Source organism: Lissotriton helveticus, chromosome 6 (genome assembly GCF_964261635.1).
Source record: "Lissotriton helveticus chromosome 6, aLisHel1.1, whole genome shotgun sequence".
NCBI classification, from domain to species: domain Eukaryota; kingdom Metazoa; phylum Chordata; class Amphibia; order Caudata; family Salamandridae; genus Lissotriton; species Lissotriton helveticus.
The window spans coordinates 677,055,457-677,076,469 of NC_136067.1; the positions used below are offsets into that span (position 1 = coordinate 677,055,457).

The following is a 21,013-nucleotide window of genomic DNA, read 5'->3' on the forward strand; positions in this document are numbered from 1 at the left end:
GTCACTAATGCCACTTTTAAGTGTCTCCCAGTTATTAACTAATGGGGCATAACGTAGCGATAGTAAGGCAAAATCAATAATTGACTTTGCCCCTCTTGTGTTAAATGTAGGTGCAAATGTTTTTGGCACTGAACAAGCCTCATTAATAAGTGGATGTGTAAGTAGCTGGATGGGTCAGTGTGTGGTTATGTGGCTGGCTGCATGGGTCAGGAACTGGTGTATGAGTGGCTGTATGGGTGAGTGAATGGTTGTGTGAGTGGGTGTATGAGTGAGGGGGGTGGGTGTGTGAGTGGCTCTATGGATGACTACTGCCATAGGTCTGTAAATGGGTATGTCGGTGGTTGTCCGTACAGGAATGTGAGTAGGCATACAAGAGGTTTTATGGCGGTGTAAGTAGGTTTGTGAGTGGTTCTGTGGATGATGTCATTAGTGATGTCATTTGAGATATCAGTGATGTCATTAACCATGTAATGAGTGATTTAATATGCGAGGTCGTAAGTAGTGCATTGCAGGGGCGTAATTTATAGTTAGCTAACTATACCTGCTGAATTTCTCTCATTTTATACGAGTAAAATCTGACCCCAAATATAACGTCCCTGTTACCTTTGGTTTTGTCAGTGAATTTCTATGGTTTTTTAACTAGTAATTTTGTTTGCAGAGTGGTGGAGAAAGGGGGATGGGCCTCCGACCAGCTCTCAGGAATCCCGTTTAGTAGGACTTACAGGAGGTACTAGGAGTTCTTCTTGGCCCCCAAGCTGCCTCAGGAGTGAAGTGGACTTTATTCCCCAACCAGCAGTGCACCATGAGCTGAGCCACATTTACAGAGTGGTGGAGAAAGATGTGGCCTCCAAAGACCTCTTAGCAATCCTGCTGTATGGGACTTACTGGAGGTAACAGGAGGGGTAGTTGGCCCTCAAGGACGTCCTTGAGGGCTAACTACCCTCCTGTTACCTCCAGAAAGTCCCACACAGCAGGATTACGGATAGGTTGTTGGAAGCCATGCCCCCTTTGTCCACCACCACGCAAACGCACCTCCTTCATCCCCCTACTAGTAGGGGGATTAAGTTCCCTTGGAGGCCCTTGTGGGTCAACTACCCCTCCTGCCACATCCAGTAAAACCCACACAGCTGGATTGCTGAGATATTGTCATAGGTCACTCCACCTTTCTCCACCACTCTGCAAACGCACCTCCTGACACAATACTGATTGGGGGGGGGGGGGAAGGGGGTGGAAGTAATCCACTTTAGTCCTGGGTCCCTCAGGAGTAAAGTGCAATTCATTCCCCAACCAGAAGAGCATCAGGAGGCACGTTTGCAGAATGGTGGAGAAAGGGGGCGTGACCTTCAAGTCGTCTCAGCCATCCCGCCATCTGAGACTTACGGAGATAACAAGAGGGCTTGTTGGCCCCCAAAGACCCTCAACATTCAAGGGGATTTTATTCCCCAACCACCACTGTGCCAGGAGGTGCGTTTGCAGATGGGTGATGAAGGGGATGTGGCCTCCAGCACCTTGCCGGAGATAGATAGATAGGATAGATATTTATTTAGGGGTGGGGGGCTGTGCAGCCTCCCTTCCCTCGGCCAATTTCGGCCCCAGGGACTCCAATCTCCTGAGGAGTGTCTTTTTTTTTTTAAATGGGGAGGGGGCCGTGCGCTTCCTGGGTTGATTGCAGCCCTGGGCTCCCTACCCCCAGGGCGTGGTCTTTTCCTTTTATTTATTTTTTAACATAAAGAAAGGGTTAGCTGCCTTCCCTGGGATAACATTGGCCCCAGGGACCCCATCTGCCCGGGCCAGTCCACCTTTTTAAAAAACAAAAATTAGGGGGTGGGATGCGTGGCCACCATCCCAGGGCCGATATTGTCGACATGGCCTCTCGTTGGGGACCACAGTGGGCCATCTCCCTGCCTCCTCCCAGTAGACACCAGAGATATTTATAGGTGCCTTAATGGGTGGGGGGCCACCTAGGCCTAGGGGCTAGCACAGCACTAAATAACAGATAGTAGGAATTTTCCTTCAATCTGTTGCTCGATGTAGGCACAAACCCACTAGACCACCAGGGAGTGTATCTAGAGGAGGTAGCGGGTGCACTAGCAAAGGGATAATGCTTCCCAACCCCAAAACTCTTCCTGCCCCCTCCTACAGACAGAGTAGAGGCAATTACCTCTAATCTGCAGCCCAGGTGGCAGAAAACCTACTAGAAACTAGGGCTCTTTCTTTATGGAAACATGGGTGGAGTGGCCCTGCCAGGCATCTGGATGCCCCCATCTGTCAAATGACTACAACAGGTTTTCTGCCTCCCAGGGGCAAGGGAGGCAGATAACAGGTCTAACTCCAATCTACCCTGCTGGGGAGGGCAGGAAGCCCACTGAACGTCAGTGTTTTTTCTGTGCAATATAAAAAAGGGGTTGGAGGGTATTCACCAATAATCTGCCCCAGTGGGTCAGAAATACTGTTGTTCCTATTCTGGACTACGGACAAGGCAAAATGCATGGATGAGCTGCCCCACCCCCATATCATTTATGAGAATATTTTTACCCTGATGTCTAGTGGCCTTTATGTCCCAGGCGGAAGATTTTGGGTAGACACCCTAAATCCACCCCAGGGGGGCAGAAAGACTGATACACCTATTCTGGGGTGGAAGCATGGCATGATGCCGCATGACCTTCCCCCCACACCCTTTTTTTGCCCACTCCAGAATAGGAGCATCAGTCTTTCTACCCCCCCAAACCGACTCGCCAAGTCGATTGAGGGTGTTTACCCAAAATATTTCTCAGGGGGACAGAAAGGCCACTAGACACCAGGGGACAACTATTCCCAAAATAAAAATAAGGGGGTTGGGGCTGCTCACTCAGGCATCATGCCATGCTTGTATGACATTAACTAATGGAAACCACCCAGATCCCCAAAATGCATACCACCCAACCTTCTGCCACTTGTACCGATAAAATTAGCCCACTTGTGTGGCTGGGCCTTATGGCAGTGATACAGAAGGTCCCAAAAAGCAATTTGGAGAAATCACCAACAGGGGTTGATGCAGTGTTTGGAACCCTGAATATTTGCACAGCATTGTGGGTAAGAACCCTTTGTGGGATCCAAGAGAGGCACACCACCCTTGACTCCCCTATAATGTCTGAGTTTTTATATTTCGCTGGGTGGTCATCGATCTCCAGCCAAAAAACTGCTGCCACACCCATTGCCAAATCAGATCCTTTTTTGTGACAGAAAATGTTGATGTCTCCACAATATATTTTGGGGCCTTTCCTGTTAGGGGTACTAGGCCGACCCACACAAGTGAGGTACCCTTTTTGTTGGGAGACTTTGGGGAATAGTAGGTGGTAGAAAATTCGTAGCTCCATGTAGATTTCAGAGCTCTTCATCACAGAAATGTGGTGAAAATGTGTTTTTTTAAGTCAAAGTTTGAGGTGTGCAAGGGCTTCTCTGTAAGCCACCCCACCCTGGATTTCCCTGGTTGTCTAGTTCTCAAAAATGAGCAGGTTTTCTAGGTCTCCATAGGTGCCAGTGGAGCTAGGGCCCAAAACCTTCAGTTAGCCACATTGCAAAAAAGCATCAGTCTTCAGGGGAAATGTTGGATATGTCCATGTTGCGTTTTGGGTCTCTTCCTGTCGCTGGCACTAGTCCTAGACAAATGAGGTAACATTATTACCATGAGACCTGGGGGAATGCTGAGTGGTAGGAAATGTGTGGCTCCATCAGTGATGTAGGAGGTGGGGCAGTTCCCAGGGGCGGCAAGTGATTTGTGGGCGGCGGCCTCCACCGCCTTACCTGAAGGGCGCCAGATGCAGGAATTGCCAGCACCTCCTCACCCCCCGCTTTTACACACGGCCGCCACGGGGCGGCTGCTGCATGGACTGCCGCTGGCCCAAAAGGGTCTAGCTACTCCACTGGGCTTCACACAGATCCAAGAAGTTTTCCTCATAGAAATGTGAGAAAATGCGTGCTTTAAATCAAACTTTGAGGTTTCAGAATAGGAAAACCTAGTGGGAGTTACACAAGTCATCCCACCTTGGATTACCATAGATGCCAAGTTTGAAAACATTTTCAGGTTTGCTAGGTTTCCCTAGAGGCCCACGGAGCCGGAGCACAAAATTCACTGCTACCCACATTGAAAAAATGTTGGTTTTCAGTGGAAAAATATGATGTGTTGATATTGTGTTTGGGCCCTTTTTTGTTGCAGGCACTAGGCCTACCCACACAAGTGAAGTACCATTTTTACAGCGAGACGTGTAGGAATACAGAATAGTAGAACAATTGCATTTCTCTGCATTTGTGTCTTCCAAGCTTGTAAGAAAGAAGACATTTTGAAAACTACTAGTATGGGTACCGACAATTTCAGAGATGTACAAAAAAAACACTGCTCCTAAACTCCATATTTAGTGTCTATTTCCGAAATACATACGTTTCCTTGATACCCATTTTTCACTCTTTATATTTTACCATATGAACTGCTCTACACCCAGTACACAATGAAACACCACTGTAAGGTGCAGTTCAGTTGCTGGCTCTGGGCCCCACAGCTTCTTGGAAAACCCTCAAACCCCATATATGCCTGCAACCAGAAGTGTCCAGCGGAAATAATGGTATATTGCTTTTGTAAACTGGCCATTACAAACGAAAATGCTGTCACAAATAGCCTTTTTTTACTACTAATTTTACATTTGTTTGTTAATTCAACAGTTAGTTTTGTTGGGAAAACCTTGAGGGATATACACGAATGACCCATTGCTGAACTGAGAATATGGTTTACTTTTCAGAAATCTATAGCTTTACAGGATGAACCATGGGTTTCACTCCAGTCTCCACCAAAAACTTCCAAAAACTGGAAGTAGGTTGAAAGCGCAAAAAGTAGGGAAAAAGGGCTACCTTGTTGAAAAATGCCACAACTGTGGTAAAAAGTTTTTTGCACTGTTTATTCAGCTCGGCATGTTCCTGAAAGCTGGGAAGATGATGCCTTTAGCATGCAAACCTTTTGTTGAGGCTATTTTTAGGAAAAAACGAACGCTTTTTGTGGAGCACTTTTTCTTATTTTCTGACTGTTTTATAAATGCTAAGTAACCACAGCAAGTAGTTACAGTAAATAGGTCTGCTTTTCTCAGCAGTGTTAAGGTTTGTATAGGAAGAGAGCACTTTATCTGCAGTGAAAAGTCCTATGCAAACAAAGCTTCTCTAGATCTGCCAATGTTGTGTTTAGAGGGTGCTACATTAAATCCTCATAGGAGACATACAGATGGCTTCAATAAAATAAGGAGCTTTAACAGTAGGGCAGGCAATTCTGCAGCCTTTTCATGCATAGAAACACCCACCGGTGTGTCATGTATGCAATATTCATCAAGGCCCAAGAACAACTAATGCATATTCAACTGTCTGTCTGTGATTGCTTCTAGGAACACAGGTGCTACTTTCCAGTTCGTTGGATTAAAAAGTACTGACACTGTACAATTGTGCTCACCACCTCTTTGCACTCCTAGCTAGCAAGAGACTCTAGTTTGCATGAACCTGGGCAAACCAACGCTCTGAAGCAGCAGCTGCTGGAAACATTCAGCAAGGTAAAGAGCGGAGCTTCTCCTCTCTGGGGGCATCTCTTAGGCCCACAGGTAGGGTAGTAGGTTCCGAAAGAGCAGCAGAGTCTGCCCTGTGGTGTCCCACCTTATTATGACTGGAGGCACATCAACCCATAAAATGATTTTCATGCAAGTGCCACTTTATCTTTTAATATCTGGTCTTTAGTGACGATGTTTTCAGTATAGTACAGTAAGTGTGTGATAGGGAAGAGAAGCTTGGTTTATTTCGGTGTTAATGCACAGGCACGCGTGGTAACTTGGTATTAAGGCTAGTAGGAATAGAATGTATATTGTAGAATGTAGAATGCTAGTATTGATTAGAATGTATTGTGTGCGCTGCAGAATGCTGGTCAGACCTGAGTTGCATCTCAAGCTGGCAGCACCCTCATTTCTTCCAGCTACATCTTACTTAATAAAGAAGATACAGAACTTAACTGTGTGTGAAGCAGTTACTACAGCACGTAACTAACGAATGATATACGGAAGGAAACCGAGACCGGGAGAAGGATGTAACCTGCCTCCGCTGCACAGGCTAGATGGTGCTCCTGACGAGTGGTGAAGATGCTGCCCCAAATTTTGGGAAAGAGCCGGTTCAGGATAAATGTGCCCTGACAGGGAATAAACATTAGCGGGTAAGAAACACCTGGGCAAGGTGAATAGCAACAGACAAGGGCATAACAATTTCAATTCAGCTGAAACATCGACACTCAATCTAAAAATGTACATTCAAAATAGATATTTGATAAATGTATGTATAAAGAAGAAATATTCAAGTATTTTTTACATATTTGTAGTCAATCAAGTTCATTTATTCAATTTTTCTTCTCTAAAAGCAGGGTTTCAATTATTCAGTGTAGTGCTAGTCAAGTTAATAATCCATAATACACTGTATTAAGGTCTTAAGGATCTAATTATTTTCAAAAGACAATTCACTAATAATACCCTTGATCTCAATATAATAATGTGATGACAAATAAACACAATGACCAGAAACTGGCGGTATGTTGTTGTACTACGCGGGTTTCAGCATTGCCCTCATCAGGGTTCCGTCTCACAAGTCACTATGTAATTGTAATCTAAATGATAGTTGGAGGATTCCTACTGGCCGCAAAAGAGAAGAAGTCACGGTATACCTTTGATACCGTACAAGGATGACCAGAATTTACAAAGAATTCTCATCCTGGGATTAGAGAAATAACCTAATACTTTCCCAATCATTCTTGATCTTTTGTCGGTAAAGGAGAGGGGTGTTAACTAGATTACGAAATAGCTGTCGGATTCAATGAATCGACGAAACTGATGATGGAGCTTCTTTCCAATAGAAACAGTGACTATTATAAGCGTATGGCTCTGCTATGTTTAGGATGAACGTTCCTGTTATTTAGAGCGGATAGAAAACTTGGATGAGGCGTTTTAAACTTAGAATCTCTTCCTTCTTTTTTGAAGTAATGTTTAAATGTACCTGTAGGTTATTGGCGGGTCCCTACATGGTGGCCTACAAGTTTTCTATCAGCTCTAAATACTCAAAAGGCACATTTAAACATTACTCCGAAGAAGAAGGGAGAGATTCTACATTTAAGACGCCGCGTCCAAGTTTTCTATCGGCTCTAAATATTCAAAAGGACATTATACACGAATCTGGCGCTAGACTGCCAATAACCACATCCAGCATTCACCTTCACGTGAACGTTCATCCGAAACATAGCAGAGCCATACACTTATAATAGTCACACTGCTTCTATTGGATAGAAGCTTCATCATCAGTTTCATCGATTCGAGCATGAGTGGCAGGCAACACGCAGAGCGCAGTTCTTTAATGAAAAAAAGGTGATAGTGTAAGACTGGTTGAGTTTGTCAGGCAGGGACACACCTGGGTAAGAGCAGTGCAAATGAAAGTCATGGTGGCCAAAACACTGTACTTGCAGCAGGCAGGGAAACAGTACCAACACTGCTGTAAACCTAATCTCCAATATAAGTGAATGTGCAGGTAGGAAAAATATGAGGATCAGCCACCAGAAGTGGTGGGACTGCTTTGTCTTTTCCATGAACAGGGAATGGGGAAAATGCTTTTACTCAAGATGCCCAACATTCCAGTCAACGAATCCCTGACCTGTGGGTTGATCCACCAAGTAATTGACACTGCAAACAGAGCAATGGCTGAAGGGGGATGAGCCATTGGTTCAATGTATGTATGCCGTCCATGGGCTGAACCTACATTTAATTGACACCATGGCAGAACAATGTCTGAAGAAAGCGGTCTCACAGCTCCTCACTGCTTGTATTATATTATATAATAAATACAAGCGCTTCGGGGGGACTGCTAAAGTGATGTCTTAGCCCAGACCTAAAAAGGAAACAGCCCAGGAGGCCCGCGGGTAATGAAGTGGCTGTTTTTGTGCTGTATGCAGGTATATGGCTCTAGTGATGGGAAGCCTTGGCAGTCAACGTAAGCACCAAACCAGTCCCCCTCCACCTCAACAGTGCCTACCTATGGGGTTTACATGCTTCATAGTATCTCAATTGTATTTAGAGGTACATTTTATATCTGGACAGGGTATGGACATGGTTTCTTACTATACATGAATTGATCAGCCCAGTCTACCACTGGTCCTTTGTAAAAGACTGCGGCAAGAAGTGGAACCACTACAACACATACACATACACCTCTAATTGTCAGTCTCAGTTTCTTTCTGTTTACTTTAAGGAGTGTATTTTTAAGCAGTCTGCACTAAACGGTCACCCAAAACCCAAAAAGTGTTTGTGTCCCCAAGGTGGTGCTTAAGAGGTTATAACTTTGAGACTAACTACCTTTTTGGCAATATTGGTCCTGCATTTGTGACCGGCCGATGGTTTAATAAGTAAACAGGTTTGCTTTCTTGAGGACGCCAGCTAAAGACTATAAAGTAGTGAGCCCTTGTTAATTCTTTAATGGCTACATTGGTGACTGTGGATGGAATATAGTGATCTGTGTTTCATATCTACCTTCTTAACCTGATCTCATTCAAACAACTGATCCAGCATTAATCCATCATATAAATTCCTACTTATCACCTAAACAGGAGAGCTCCTGAACACAGATGGAAGGTCAGGATATTACACATGGTTTTGTTTGCATAATGTAATGGGACATCGTGATTAATTATTAAATAACCTATTTTTTTCTCACTCAATACCTTACTTATTCAAGTTTCAGTGGTCTCCATCATTTTATTTGCTGTATTTTGCATAACTCTCTTTTCAAGTTCTTGAGTATCACTGTGTTAAGTATATATTAGTACATTGAACCGAGAAATATTGGCGTTGCCAGAGCTTGCTTTATTTTGTATACATCACCCTATGGGAGTGTCTATGTTTCCTTGCCCCACCCTGCTTTTCCTCGTGCCTCTCCTCTGCGTGCTCTCTTTACACTACCCGCTTCCAAAGTCCCCAATGTTTACCATGCGAATATTTTTAAATTGCATGTATTTATTTATTTATGCAAAATGCTGCTGCCAGGCTGCCTGGTCCGTTTTTTTTTTTTTTTTTTTTTTAAATGGGTGCACTTTATTTTCACTCTTTTTTATTGGTTTAATTTACTGTTCGAATATAGCTGTCCTCCATGTTAGAGCAGAAAAAAATTAAAAGTGGATATCACGCATCACAACGGTCGCAAGCAGAAGGGTGGCCATCTTGTTATGGGCTTTCTTTAACGACATAACCCATTATAAAATTATCAGCAACCTGTGAGCATGTGTCTTGACGCAAGCGTTGACAAAAAAGTGTAAAGCCAATAGCTAGGCTTTCAGAACCGAGACCTAATGGCTTTGCAAATCTTGCACTAGTGTAATGCGAAGAAACCAAGACCACAATGGTGTACAAATACATTGACATAGTTGTACTTACTGTGCCATGGCCATTTGCTTCAAAATAAACACCAATATCAAACTCTTGTGCTTTGTGATGAAGATGTTTTACTCCCGTTTTTGTGCAAAATACAGGAACCTGAAGGACACAAATGAGTTAGGATTGCAGAATAAATTCTACAGCACCAAAGTTCATAGAAAATAATCCCAACAGCAGAAAAGCTTTACGTATCCACAATGTTACCTTTAGTAGAACAAGTTGACATATTACAAGTTATTGACTCACGCTTAATGCTCAATAGATACGCCTGTTTGGCATAATTTGCAGCAAAAGTGTGCCACTGCGATACTTGCAAACATACTACATACTGGCAGTTGGCATCGTTCTGGGTGATGGCGTTTCTTCACAGATTTAGGAAATCAGACAATACAAATTCTTGTGATCCTAATAACTTTGTTGGGGAATTTGGAAAGAAAACGAATGACTAATTTTACTCACCCAATTAAATAAAAAACAAGTTCTAGTTGGGCCTGACATTTTAAGAATTTCTAAAGGAGCAACCATCTCTCCCTTCCTATAAGGCAATCAAAGACACCAGAATGAGAAAAGATGGTTGGTTAAAAATATTTGGGGGTTGTTGGGATGGAAATACCCCTTTGTGTATAGTTTTGTTCCCCTGCCTGAAGTGCCCAACTACGAGTATCTTGTATCCTGGTATTTGATTTTGGCCCAGTATGACACTATTCTAGTGAGTACGTAAAGGCCTAGGTCAGTCCCTTGAAATGAAGAGGAACTGGACCTGAAGGGGTACATAGAGGTGGCCCATGTTTGACAGTGGACTACCGCTCCTATCACTGGTATAGCATGCAGCGCGGTGGTGGCAGTGAAATGCAGTTTGCGAATCAGTAGTTGGGACCATACCTTTTTATCTGCCTGAAAAGAAAGAACAGGGAGCGAGAGAGGCAACCCTATAGGAGCTGCTGTCTACTGGGGCAAGCAGAAGCAATTGACTCCAGAGATGAGGGGCAGTCTGCCCAGACAGATTTGAGAGAGCCCGACTGGCTTGCTTCCTGATTGGAGCATGGACTCTCTTACCGGAAGTGACAGCATCAGAACACTGGCGAAGTGTACCTGAATAACAAGCTACTTACCTTCGGTAATGCCTTTTCTGGCAGAGACTCTATATCTGCAGATTCCTTACCTTAGAATTATTTCCTGGCATCAGACTGGATCCGGAAATGTTTTCATGAGCAAAACCCTTGGTGGATTCAATCAATTCCATGTGGTGTAATCTGCTGCGTCGGTTGTGACATGTGCGCTGCCTATATAGGTGCCACCCCAGCACCATGATGTCAGTTTCTTTTCGTGACTTTCCACGCCAGGAGCACAGAGCCACGAAGAACAGTGGCTTCTAGTGTGGAAAACTAGGGCCCTGAAAGGGGAAAGCCCTGTCGCTAGAAATACGTTCACAGAGCAGGGAGGATGGTTGGGTCGGTAAGGAATCTGCTGCGCGGCTCCTCCAAATGGCGAGTGAGCGCCACCCCTGCTAACAATGAAAAACAATGATAATAAAATAATTTTTATTTTTGCCTGCCTGATCGGCGCTCACGTGAGTCTTCAGCAGGGCGGAGCCAGGTAATCCCCTGTGACAGGCATGGCAGGGGATGGGGTGGTTGGCCCTTCTAAGTGCGCATGATGGTTTGACTGGCCAAACCGCCATGCGTACTTGGGTTTCTCCAACCCAGCTGTGTTGCACATCCGGGATGGAGAATCACCACAGACTCCCAGTTATTGTCTGTGCGGCAAACCATGCCACTCAGACCAATCTCAATAATATTCCCAGCAAGAAGAAGCACTGGTATTAGCACCTGGGAGCCTGCGCAGTGTGTATGTGGAGTTGACGATCGTCAGAGATGAGCAAGGCGGCGCCGTGGGAACAGCAGGTAAGAGCTGTTTTATTTATTTTATGACCATTTTGCTTGTATTCCCTCCCCCGACCCCACCACTAACGAATGCCAGAAGCCGTCACTGTCTGAAGCTAGACAGAGTCTCTACAAGATAACGTGTTACCAGCTAGGTAACTTGTCCATCTGATAGATTTTTCTGGCCGCAGATTCCTTACCTAAGAATAGTTACCCAAGCAATACCTCCCTGGAGGTGGGTCTACGAAATAATTTCATACCAAAAAGTCCAGCACTGAAAGGGCAAATTGCCCGGCCCGACGGACCGGACTGTCCAGCAAGTAGTGTTTTGTGAAAGTGTGCAGCGAAGTCCACGTTACTGCCTGACCGATGTGCAGGACCGGGACTCCGCGTGCTAACGCTGTGGTTGCAGCCTTGGTTCTGGTGGAATGAGCACACAAACCCTCAGGGGGTTGCTTCTTGGCCAGCGCTTAGCAGATTTTAACACAGAGCACAAGCCATTGGATGATGGCCCATTTCTGCACAGTATTTTCCTTCTTCATTCCGACATACTCCACGAAGAGTTGGTCGCCCACCAAGAACTGTCTCATCCAGTTAAGGTAGAACGACTATGCACTTTATGGGACCAGTGGGTGAAGACGCTCCTCTTCCTTAGAGGGATGTGGTAAGGCGTAAAAAGTAAGCAAAGTGATGGGCTGGCCTAAATGAAAGGGAGTAACGACTTTCAGCAGAAAGGAAGCTCTAGTCCGTAGAACCAGCTTGTCTGGGTAGATGTTCAGGTATGGAGGCTTGGATGACAAAGCATGAAGCTCAATGCCCTTCCTGGCAGATGTTATTGCCACTAGGAAGGCAGTCTTGATGCTAAGGAGCATGAGACGACAGTTACGCAAGGTCTCAACGTGAGCGCACATCAGGAACTTCAGGACGAGATTCAGGTCTCCCTGAGGTATGATAAAGGAGAAGGTGGAAACATATGTTATAAACCTTTCATGAACCTATGCACAATAGGGGGTTTGGAGAGGGATGGCTGGTGAGAACAGTAGAAAGGCTGAAATAGCAGAAAGATTACCCCCAAGGGTGCCCAAAGCAGAGCCATGCTGGGCAAGGGAAAGAATAAATTGAAGGACCTGAGAAAGAGGAGCAGAAAGGGGGTCAACCTGCTCTTCTGCACACAATGCCACAAACTTGCCCCAACTGCAGGTGATGGAGGGAAGCCTGGCCAAAGAATAAATATTGCACACTTCAAGCGGAAGGTCGATGGCCGTTAACTCTTGCCGTTAAATCTCCACGGAAGGAGGCGGAGTGTTGACAAGTTCGGGTGGAGAACCCTCGCCTGGTGCTGTGACACAAGATCCTCCTGAAGAGGCAGCCTGATCGGGGGACGGATGGCCAAGCTCAACAGCTCCAGATACCAAACTCTCTTAACCCAGTCCGGAGCCACAATGAGGACTTGGGTCCGGTTGTTCCAGAACTTCTTGAGAACTCTGGGCAGGAGTGGTAACTTCAGCAGGCGAAATTGCAGACATTGCACATTCTCGGCGATGGGAAACAGATCCACCCAGGGCTCTCTCCACTGCTGGAAAAGACCTTGCACCAGTGCCGGATGGAGATGCCATTCCTGATCCGCTAGGCTTCTTCGGCTGAGTTTGTCCACCCTGGCATTCAGCGAGCCCGCCAGGTGTTGAACCACCAGGGAAATGCCTAGCTTGCCAGCTATGTCCAGAGACGCAGGGTCTCTTGACAAAGGGTCCACAACCCCACCCTGCCCTGTTTGTTGCAGTACCACATGGCGATGGTGTTGTCCATGAACACCTGCACTCGCCTTCCCTTTCAATGCCAGTCAGATTGCCCAAAGCTGCAGCTCGGTGATGTCTGAGTTCGGATTCCGCTGGAGACCAGAGGCCTTTGTGATCTCCACCTCTCTCAGAGGTCCACCCCATCCCAGGAGAGATGCATTTGTCACTACTGTGAGACCCGGGTGTTGAAGGGAGCGGGGTCTGCCACTGACCAAACACAGTTTGTTAACTACCACTGCAGATTTTGTGTAGTTCCCTCCGAGATCTGGATCATGTTTGAGAGACTTCCCTAATGCTGCACCCACTGGAACTTCAAATCTCACTGCAGAGTCTGCATATGCCAGTGGACATGTGTCACCAGCAGGAGGCCATGAGGCCCATCAGCGCCAGAGTCAGTCTCACCGAAAATCAGGAGAGAGGCAGAAATATCAGTATCCTTATTTAACCGGACTCGCGGTTCGGCAGTATGAGCCCGAAACATGCATTGTGTCCAGAACAGCTCTGATGAAAGGGAACATCTGAGACGGAGTCAAGTGTGACTTCGGCATGTTTAAAGTGAATCCCAGCAAATGCAGGAGGTTCACCGTAGTCTGGAGATGGGGGACAACAGCCTGGGGGTGAGCACCCCTTCCTCAGCCAGTCGTTGAGATAGAGGAAGACTGGCACCCCTAATTTCCACAGATGAGCTGCAACCACTGCCATCACTTTAGTGAACACACGAGGGGCACTGGTAAGGCCAAAAGGAGGCACAGCGATCTGAATGTGCTTGTGGCCCACCGTGAACTGCAGGTGATGCCTGTGGGCAGGCAGGACGGCAATGGCAGAATTTGTGTCCTACCCTGCAAGTCTAACATCATCACCCAGTCTCTCGGTTCCAGGGCGGACAAGACCTGAGCAAGGGTGAGCATTTTGAATTTCAACTTCCTGAGGAAGAAACCGAGGGCGCAGGACTGGGATAGGACGAAGGCCTCCGTCCTTCTTAGGCCCCAGACAGTAACAGGAATAACCACCTGCATTTGGTGTTAGACATGGATGAGACTTGACATGAGCCCATTAGCAGTAAACCAATTTTGATTTCCCCCTAGGTTAGGAGCATCACCGTGCCATAGGGAGACGCCCATACACGGACCTTTAAGACAGTCTAAGGTATGCATTGCAGTGTTTTCGCTAAAAGTGACCGCAGGGTTAGTATTGAGCTTTACACTAAATGGGATCTTTGAATGTCCCTCAGATTGCAGCTATAAAGACCCAGAACCAGACATAGGATGACCACGGCTAAAGTTAAGGTAACACGTATTTTAAACGTAGTACAAGCGGATTGACAACATGAGGCTATGAGAATAGACACTGAAACAGTGTTCCTTTTTCCTTGCACACATGCAGATAGAAGTGACAAGGCCCTGAAGAGAACCCATAATTGCTGTATGGAGTTCGAAACGCGTCGGCAAAAAGGAGATAGAAACTTAGTAATACCGACAACCTTTGACTCGTAAAACTAATGTGTCTTGATATCTCCTTCTAACTGTGATTTTGTCTACCACTGTTCTTCATATTTCTAATTACTGATGGTTAATGAGGCGAGGAATTGTGACTTGCCCTTTGGAACAGTTTGAAATAGATATATGCCATGTTGTGTATAGTGAATGTATGTTTATGTAGTGATGTCCTCTTTTTTTGGTAAATGTTATGTTTAAGTTGATGTATTTATATGCTATATGTGTTGTGTTCCTACTCTGACATAGAATCAAAAATTGGTTCATAAAAAGAACTGAAAAGAAAAGGGAAAAATAAATATACCTAACATATCTAATTAGGATTGATGTGTTGCTTATAAGTAAGAGCCAATAAAGAAGGTGGGGCGGCATTTTGTGTGAAAATTGTATAATATAAGGTCCAGCCTCTCCCACATTTAAGGGCCTAACTCCTTCATATAAAAAATAAAAATAAATAAAAAAAAAAAAAAAAACGATAATAATGGAGCAGACCATAATGGCTTAGAGACTGCGGTGGATGTTGGGGGGGATTGGTGCTGGTTCAGCCTCTGGCTGCCCAACTCACACGGTATGTGGGTACCATGTCCTCAGCCACAAAGACTGGGATGCTTGCGTGCCACAGTGGCAGGGTGGCTATATAAATTGCTGGAAGATCCTGTGGCCGGGAAAGGCAGAGTGGGGGTGGCGAGGGGCAATAGAAAGGCTCAAGGTCCTGGGCAGAGCCCTGAGGTCTTTAAAGTGTTTCCGCACTGAATCCGCCTTGTCTCCGAAGAGAGAGGAGCCATCAAAGGGTATATCTGTATGCGATCCTTGGACATCTCAAGAAAAGCCAGTTGTCCTCAGCCAGGAGTGGCGTCATAAGCCCACTGTCGATTAAACCACCCTACCCAGCGAGTTGGTGGCATTCAGTTCACAACGTATGGTGAACTTGGCTGCATCCCTCCTGTCAGAAACAGCCTGGGAGAGGATGGCCTGGTCCTCCTCTGGGATCGTCAGCAGCACCTGCGCAAGTGTGGGAGTAGTGGCCAAAAAAGTTCAACGTCTGCAGTGTCAGGCTAAGCTGTCCAGCCTCTTGGATTGCCTATCTGGGGGTGGGGAAGAGAAAGCGTCATGGGAATAGGAGGCTTGGACCACCAAGCTCTCAGGTGTACTGTGCTGAGTGAGGAAGTGTGGGTCCTCTAGAGCTGGGTGGTGGGCAGTTGTCCTGTTCACATGATCCCCTGTGTGTCTTGGATCAGGTCACAAGTAGGGCATCAGGAAGGGCTTCATTAGAAGGGAGATGCAGTTCTGAGGGGGACACTCCCAGGTGAAGCACCTCCATCAAGACATTAGTCCGGACTGTCACAGAGGGCAGATTAAGGTCATGGACCTCGGCCACCCTCCTCACCATCACTGCGAAGGAGGCTCCCTCCTCCGTAGCCATGGTAGGGGGAAAAAGCATGCCAGTATCTGGAGAAGTGTCCAGTCCGCTGGCTTCTGCCGAATCCTCACACCAATCCACATTAGGGTAAAAGGGTTGGAATTCTTTAGGTTCTAGCGACCCCTCCCACTCCTTCTTGAGTCCTATCCCAAAAGAAAAGGTCTCAAGCTCCAGGCTGAAAGACATGAATCCAGTCTGACTCATGTGATAGCCATCCGGCTCCATCTCAGAGTCCAGGATCAGAATGGGGATGGCGCTACCAGGAGAGCCAGCATCAGGGAAGGTTGAGATGGTATGACGGGCGCCGGTCAGGATACATCCGTGGCTCCAAGGGGACAGAGCTGATGGCGTGGATCCAACACAGCCCCTTCCGAGCTTGCGGGGCCTGAAGGCAGGCCTGCGGGAGTGAGCAGCTCAAACATGAGGCACTTGGCCTCATAGAATTCTTGAAGCTGAGTGGGGGGGTCCCTCCAGCTTCCAGAAACTTGGAGATGCGCAAAGCCAACCCAGGTGCTGGATCAACCGCAGAACCATGCCTTGAATGTAGACGCTGTCTCGTCCTTTCAGCTGACGGACGAGGTGAAGTCAAAGACCTCTGACTACTTGCTTTTCTACTTCCAATGGGACTTACCCAAGTGGGCGAACAACTACAAGTGTGATGTAGATTTCCGGACTTCCTCTTGACCGAGATCAACACATTGGTGGCATCACACATCGTGCTGCAGAGAGCTTGGGGGATTGCTCCCTAAAGGCCTTCAGGTTCACGGCACGGCAATTGGAGCTGGCGTTCGAATCTTGGTTGCGCTCGAGGCACTGAAGGCATAGAAGGTGCGGGTCCGTCAACGGTCAGTGACAGGCGTCACAGGGCTTGAAGCCACCCTCACCAAGGACCCGATCACCGCCAAATCCAACCTCCACAAGGGAATGAAGGCCGTCGCAGACTGGATGAAGACTAGCTGGCTGAAGCTGAACTCTGACAAGACAGAGGTCCTCATCCTCGGATCCACCCCCTTTGCATGGGACGACTCCTGGTGGCTGGCCATGCTGGGAGCTGCCCTGACTTCCACCAACCACGTACGCAACCTGGCTTCATCCTGGACTTCACGCTCGCTATGACCCGGCAAGTTAACGCCGTCTCCTCCTCCTGCTTCAACACCCTCCACATGCTCCGAAAGATCTACAGATGGATCCCCAACGAAACCAGAAGGTCGGTCACCCAAGCACTCATCAGCAGCAGGCTGGATTACGGCAACGCCCTCTGTGCAGGAACAACGGCCACACTACAGAAGAGACTCCAATGCATACAAAATGCCTCCGCACGTCTCATCCTCTGACTCCTTCGCTACAGCCACATCACCATTCACCTGAGAAACCTGCAATCGCGCAATGGCTCCCGGTTAACAAGAGGATCACCTTCAAGCTCCTCAACCACGCCCACAAAGCACTCCAAAACGCCAGACTGGAATAATTTAACGAACGACTATCATCCTACACCCCTCGCCACCAGCTTGCTCCGCCAACCTCGCCCTCGCCACCCTCCCATGCATCTGAACGACCACCGGCGGCAGGTCATTCTCCCACCCCGCTGCCAAGACGTGGCACACCCTCCCCGCCCACCTACGGTAGACCAAAAGACCTGCTGACCTTCAGGAGACTCCTCAAAACCTGTCTGTTCAACCAGTAGCTGCTCCTCCCACCCCCTTAGTGACTTGAGACCCTCACGGGTGAGATAGCGCATTCTACAAATGTTCTGATTGATTGATTTACAGACTCCAACTGAGCAAATACAGAAGGAGAAATGAAGGAAGCAGGATTTGAACAAAGTAGTGATACGTCCACTCCCTACCCTTGTAGTGGATGGAAAAACTGTAGAAAACTGTATAAGAGGTTATGGATGTAGGTGAATAGAACATGAAGGCTGAAAAGAAAAAGCATGAATGAGAGGAAGACAATGTAGCAAAAGAAAAGCACAAGAGATGGAGCGGTTTCAGTCCACGCTCATTTAGGATAGCTGCACCAAGATCCCCCATTGGTCAAATCAATAAGGGTAAAATAGTTCTAAATAGCAGCAGACACTTTAAGAGGAACACAGCCCTTGAGTAAACCTCTCCATTATTGACTTACATGATAGAGCAACTAATCTGCTCCAACCCAAGTAATAATGATAACCAGGAAATGGAGCCTTGGCGCTACTCTTAACATGTGGGCATTCCAATTCACGAAGCGCTGTTGATTTTTCACGATCAGCATTGAAACAAGAGATACTTCTGATTCTAAGTCTCAGAGCTCAGTGGTCATAACTCCTAAAATGGAATCTAAGGAAAGTGAAGACCCCAGCAGGAAAGCGAGGAAAAGCAAAATAGAAACTCATCTCAACCTCATAAAATTGCCCACTGGAGCATTTTGCAGGGATCCTACAACTGGTGGAAATTAAATCTGCATTGGAAAAGAAGCTTGCCAAATTGCTAAATGAGACCATATTTCCAATCAGCCACGAAAATTCAGCTGACTGGTATATTGCCAGGGCCCACAAGGAAGCCTCCTCTATAAGCTAGAAAGGAGGGCCCCAACATAACTATTATTGGCTATTTTCGAGAAGTCGAAATAAACAAGTGGATCATGGATAAAAGCAAGTGAAGAAAGAACAAGAATTCTGTTTTAGGGGGTCTCCAAAATATTCTTCAAAGACAGCCCAAAGGTGTACAATGTGAAACATGATCATGGACTTTAAAGCCGAGGGTGGTCAATGTCAAGTATAAGAGCAGTTTAAATTGAGGATCCTGTGGAATCTTGAACTCTGCTTTCTAAGAGGTTTCAGAGATTCAGGAATTTTTGCAAAATATTTCTTATTGGCAGAAATAAAGCTCAATGTGCAGCATAATGATTAATGTTTAATCTGTATCTCTAACATAATACTAGCGGGTGGGGGACACAGTGAAAGTTTTGAAGCCACAGGATATGGTCATGAGTAAAATGTCTTTTGACTGATAGAGAGGGTCCTGCAAAATTATAAGTAGGGCTTAGTCTGATCAACATAACTATCTTGCCACGAAGGTTAAGGTAGTGCTCCAAGAACTGCTGAGTGGGAACTTGCCCGGAAGCTGTAAAGACGGAGGAGGAGTTGGTATAAATGGGGAAAATCCAGTGGAAGAAAAGAAAAATGGAGTAAGAGGGCCGTTCTGGGTGCTATTATGGAAAATATATAAAGGGTGGGTTTATGTAAATCTAATCTTGGTAAATGTGCATGTTTTGGCAGCAGTGAGGTGAAAGAACCTGATAATGCATATGCTGGAACAACTAAGGCAGAGGAAATCCTATAGGGGATTTACTTACTAGCAGGCCATCATAGTACATGGACTAAATATTCCTTTTTTCAAGATGTAAGATATTTAAGGATGAGAGCTGCAGCCAAAGTGGTAGGAATTATTGTCAAGAAAAACAGATCATAGACAATACTGAATGAAAAAGAGAGATAAGGCCTGTAGATTGTTGTGGTTACTCCTAAGGGGCCGATTACAATGTCTTTCGGACAGGCTCTGAATGGGATTCGGTATCTCAGAATATGATTCGGAACTGTTGTTTCAGACCAAATTGTACACATTTAGAATGTCCGGAACCCGTTCAGGCTGTCTGAATCGGTTCCGAAAGGCATTCGGACAGGCCGAGTCTTTCGGAGCCGAATCGTATGGACATGGTTTCAGAGTGAGCGATTAAGATTACAGATTCCGACAGCCGTTCCGATTCGTCCTGCCCGACACTAAACGGCTGTCGGAATCTGTCTTTGGGGGCCTGTTGCAGGCCCCCCCCTTCACCCGCAGGCATCCGATCAGGGCCCGTGGCGGTACCCAAGGGACCCTTCTTTCCAACCATGCACAACGTGGCAGGCACCCTGGGTTCCAGCCACAGGGTGCAGGGTTTTCCCCAACCAAACTTTTTGTTCAATGGGAGCCTGTGTTCTTGTTCGGAACACAGGCTCCCATTGAAGTCAATGCGGGTCTGACTGAACGATGTTGGGAAGCAACGTAATTGGTCATTCGGACTCGCAGAACCAGATTTGTTCGGAAACGATTAAGAGACCGATTCGGTCAGAACGGTTTCTGAACGACATCTTAATCGGCCCCCAAGTTGGAATAACAGGCAAGTAAATGCTGGGTGCTTATATGGTACTGTCTCATATGACCCTTTTGCCTTGGGAAACTTGTAAATCAATTAGCTGGCTTCCTTTCTCCAATAGGTGTAGGAGGAGGCTTTAATGTAACTCTACAACAGCTAGATAGGAAATCCACTGCGAAGACAGGAACACTGAAGAGGAATGTTAGGACTGGGGAAAAAAAATTGCTGCAGGAAAGATCTGCACTTGCAGATATATAGATACAAATGTATCACAAACTACTAAAATGTACATATTTTAAGAGCAATTACAAGAATTAGGCAAGAATAGACTACATTTTGATATTGTCATCCATTAAGTCTAAGGAGGCAGGTATTACACCTCCAGACTTAGCAGATCATGGGCAGCTTTATATAATATGTACCTTAAGGAGAGTTTAGCTAGTCTCAGGAATAATTCTGGAGAGCTGAAATGTCAATATTAAAGTAGGAAGAAGGCAGGATAAGAAACATTAAAGTTACACATCAGAACGGCTAGTTAGCCTTGCTCTGGGAGACCTTTAAAGAATACTTGCAGGACAACTTGAATGTTGAAAGTGCATGCAGGCCCCCTAGTCAGGGAGACGGAAACACACAATGATTCACGTAATGGCATTTTCCCATGGGCAATGCTCGTTGAGGCTATTACGAACAGCATTCAGAGCGAAGATACAAAAGACCTCTCTTATGGAGGTAGAGTCTTTCCCTGGAACAGCGCGTACTTTTTCCTAAATTGACCACTTCAATTCAGATTCATCATGGTTTTTATCCAGCCAATGCTGGACCAAAGGGGCACCATTCTTCGGGGTTC

The 21,013-nt window shown here is 46.2% G+C and overlaps 1 protein-coding gene across 5 annotated transcripts in view; it reads right to left on the minus strand.

Moving 5' to 3' along the window:
* The window catches only part of PGM3 (phosphoglucomutase 3), a 292,467-nt gene that overhangs the window by 54,720 nt on the left and 216,734 nt on the right, over positions 1–21,013 (minus strand). For all 5 annotated transcript variants that reach the window (XM_078648137.1, XM_078648134.1, XM_078648136.1 and 2 more), the window contains exon 9: positions 9,462–9,560. In XM_078648137.1, the coding sequence (XP_078504263.1) occupies positions 9,462–9,560 (99 nt within the window). The remainder of the gene's footprint in view (positions 1–9,461; positions 9,561–21,013) is intronic.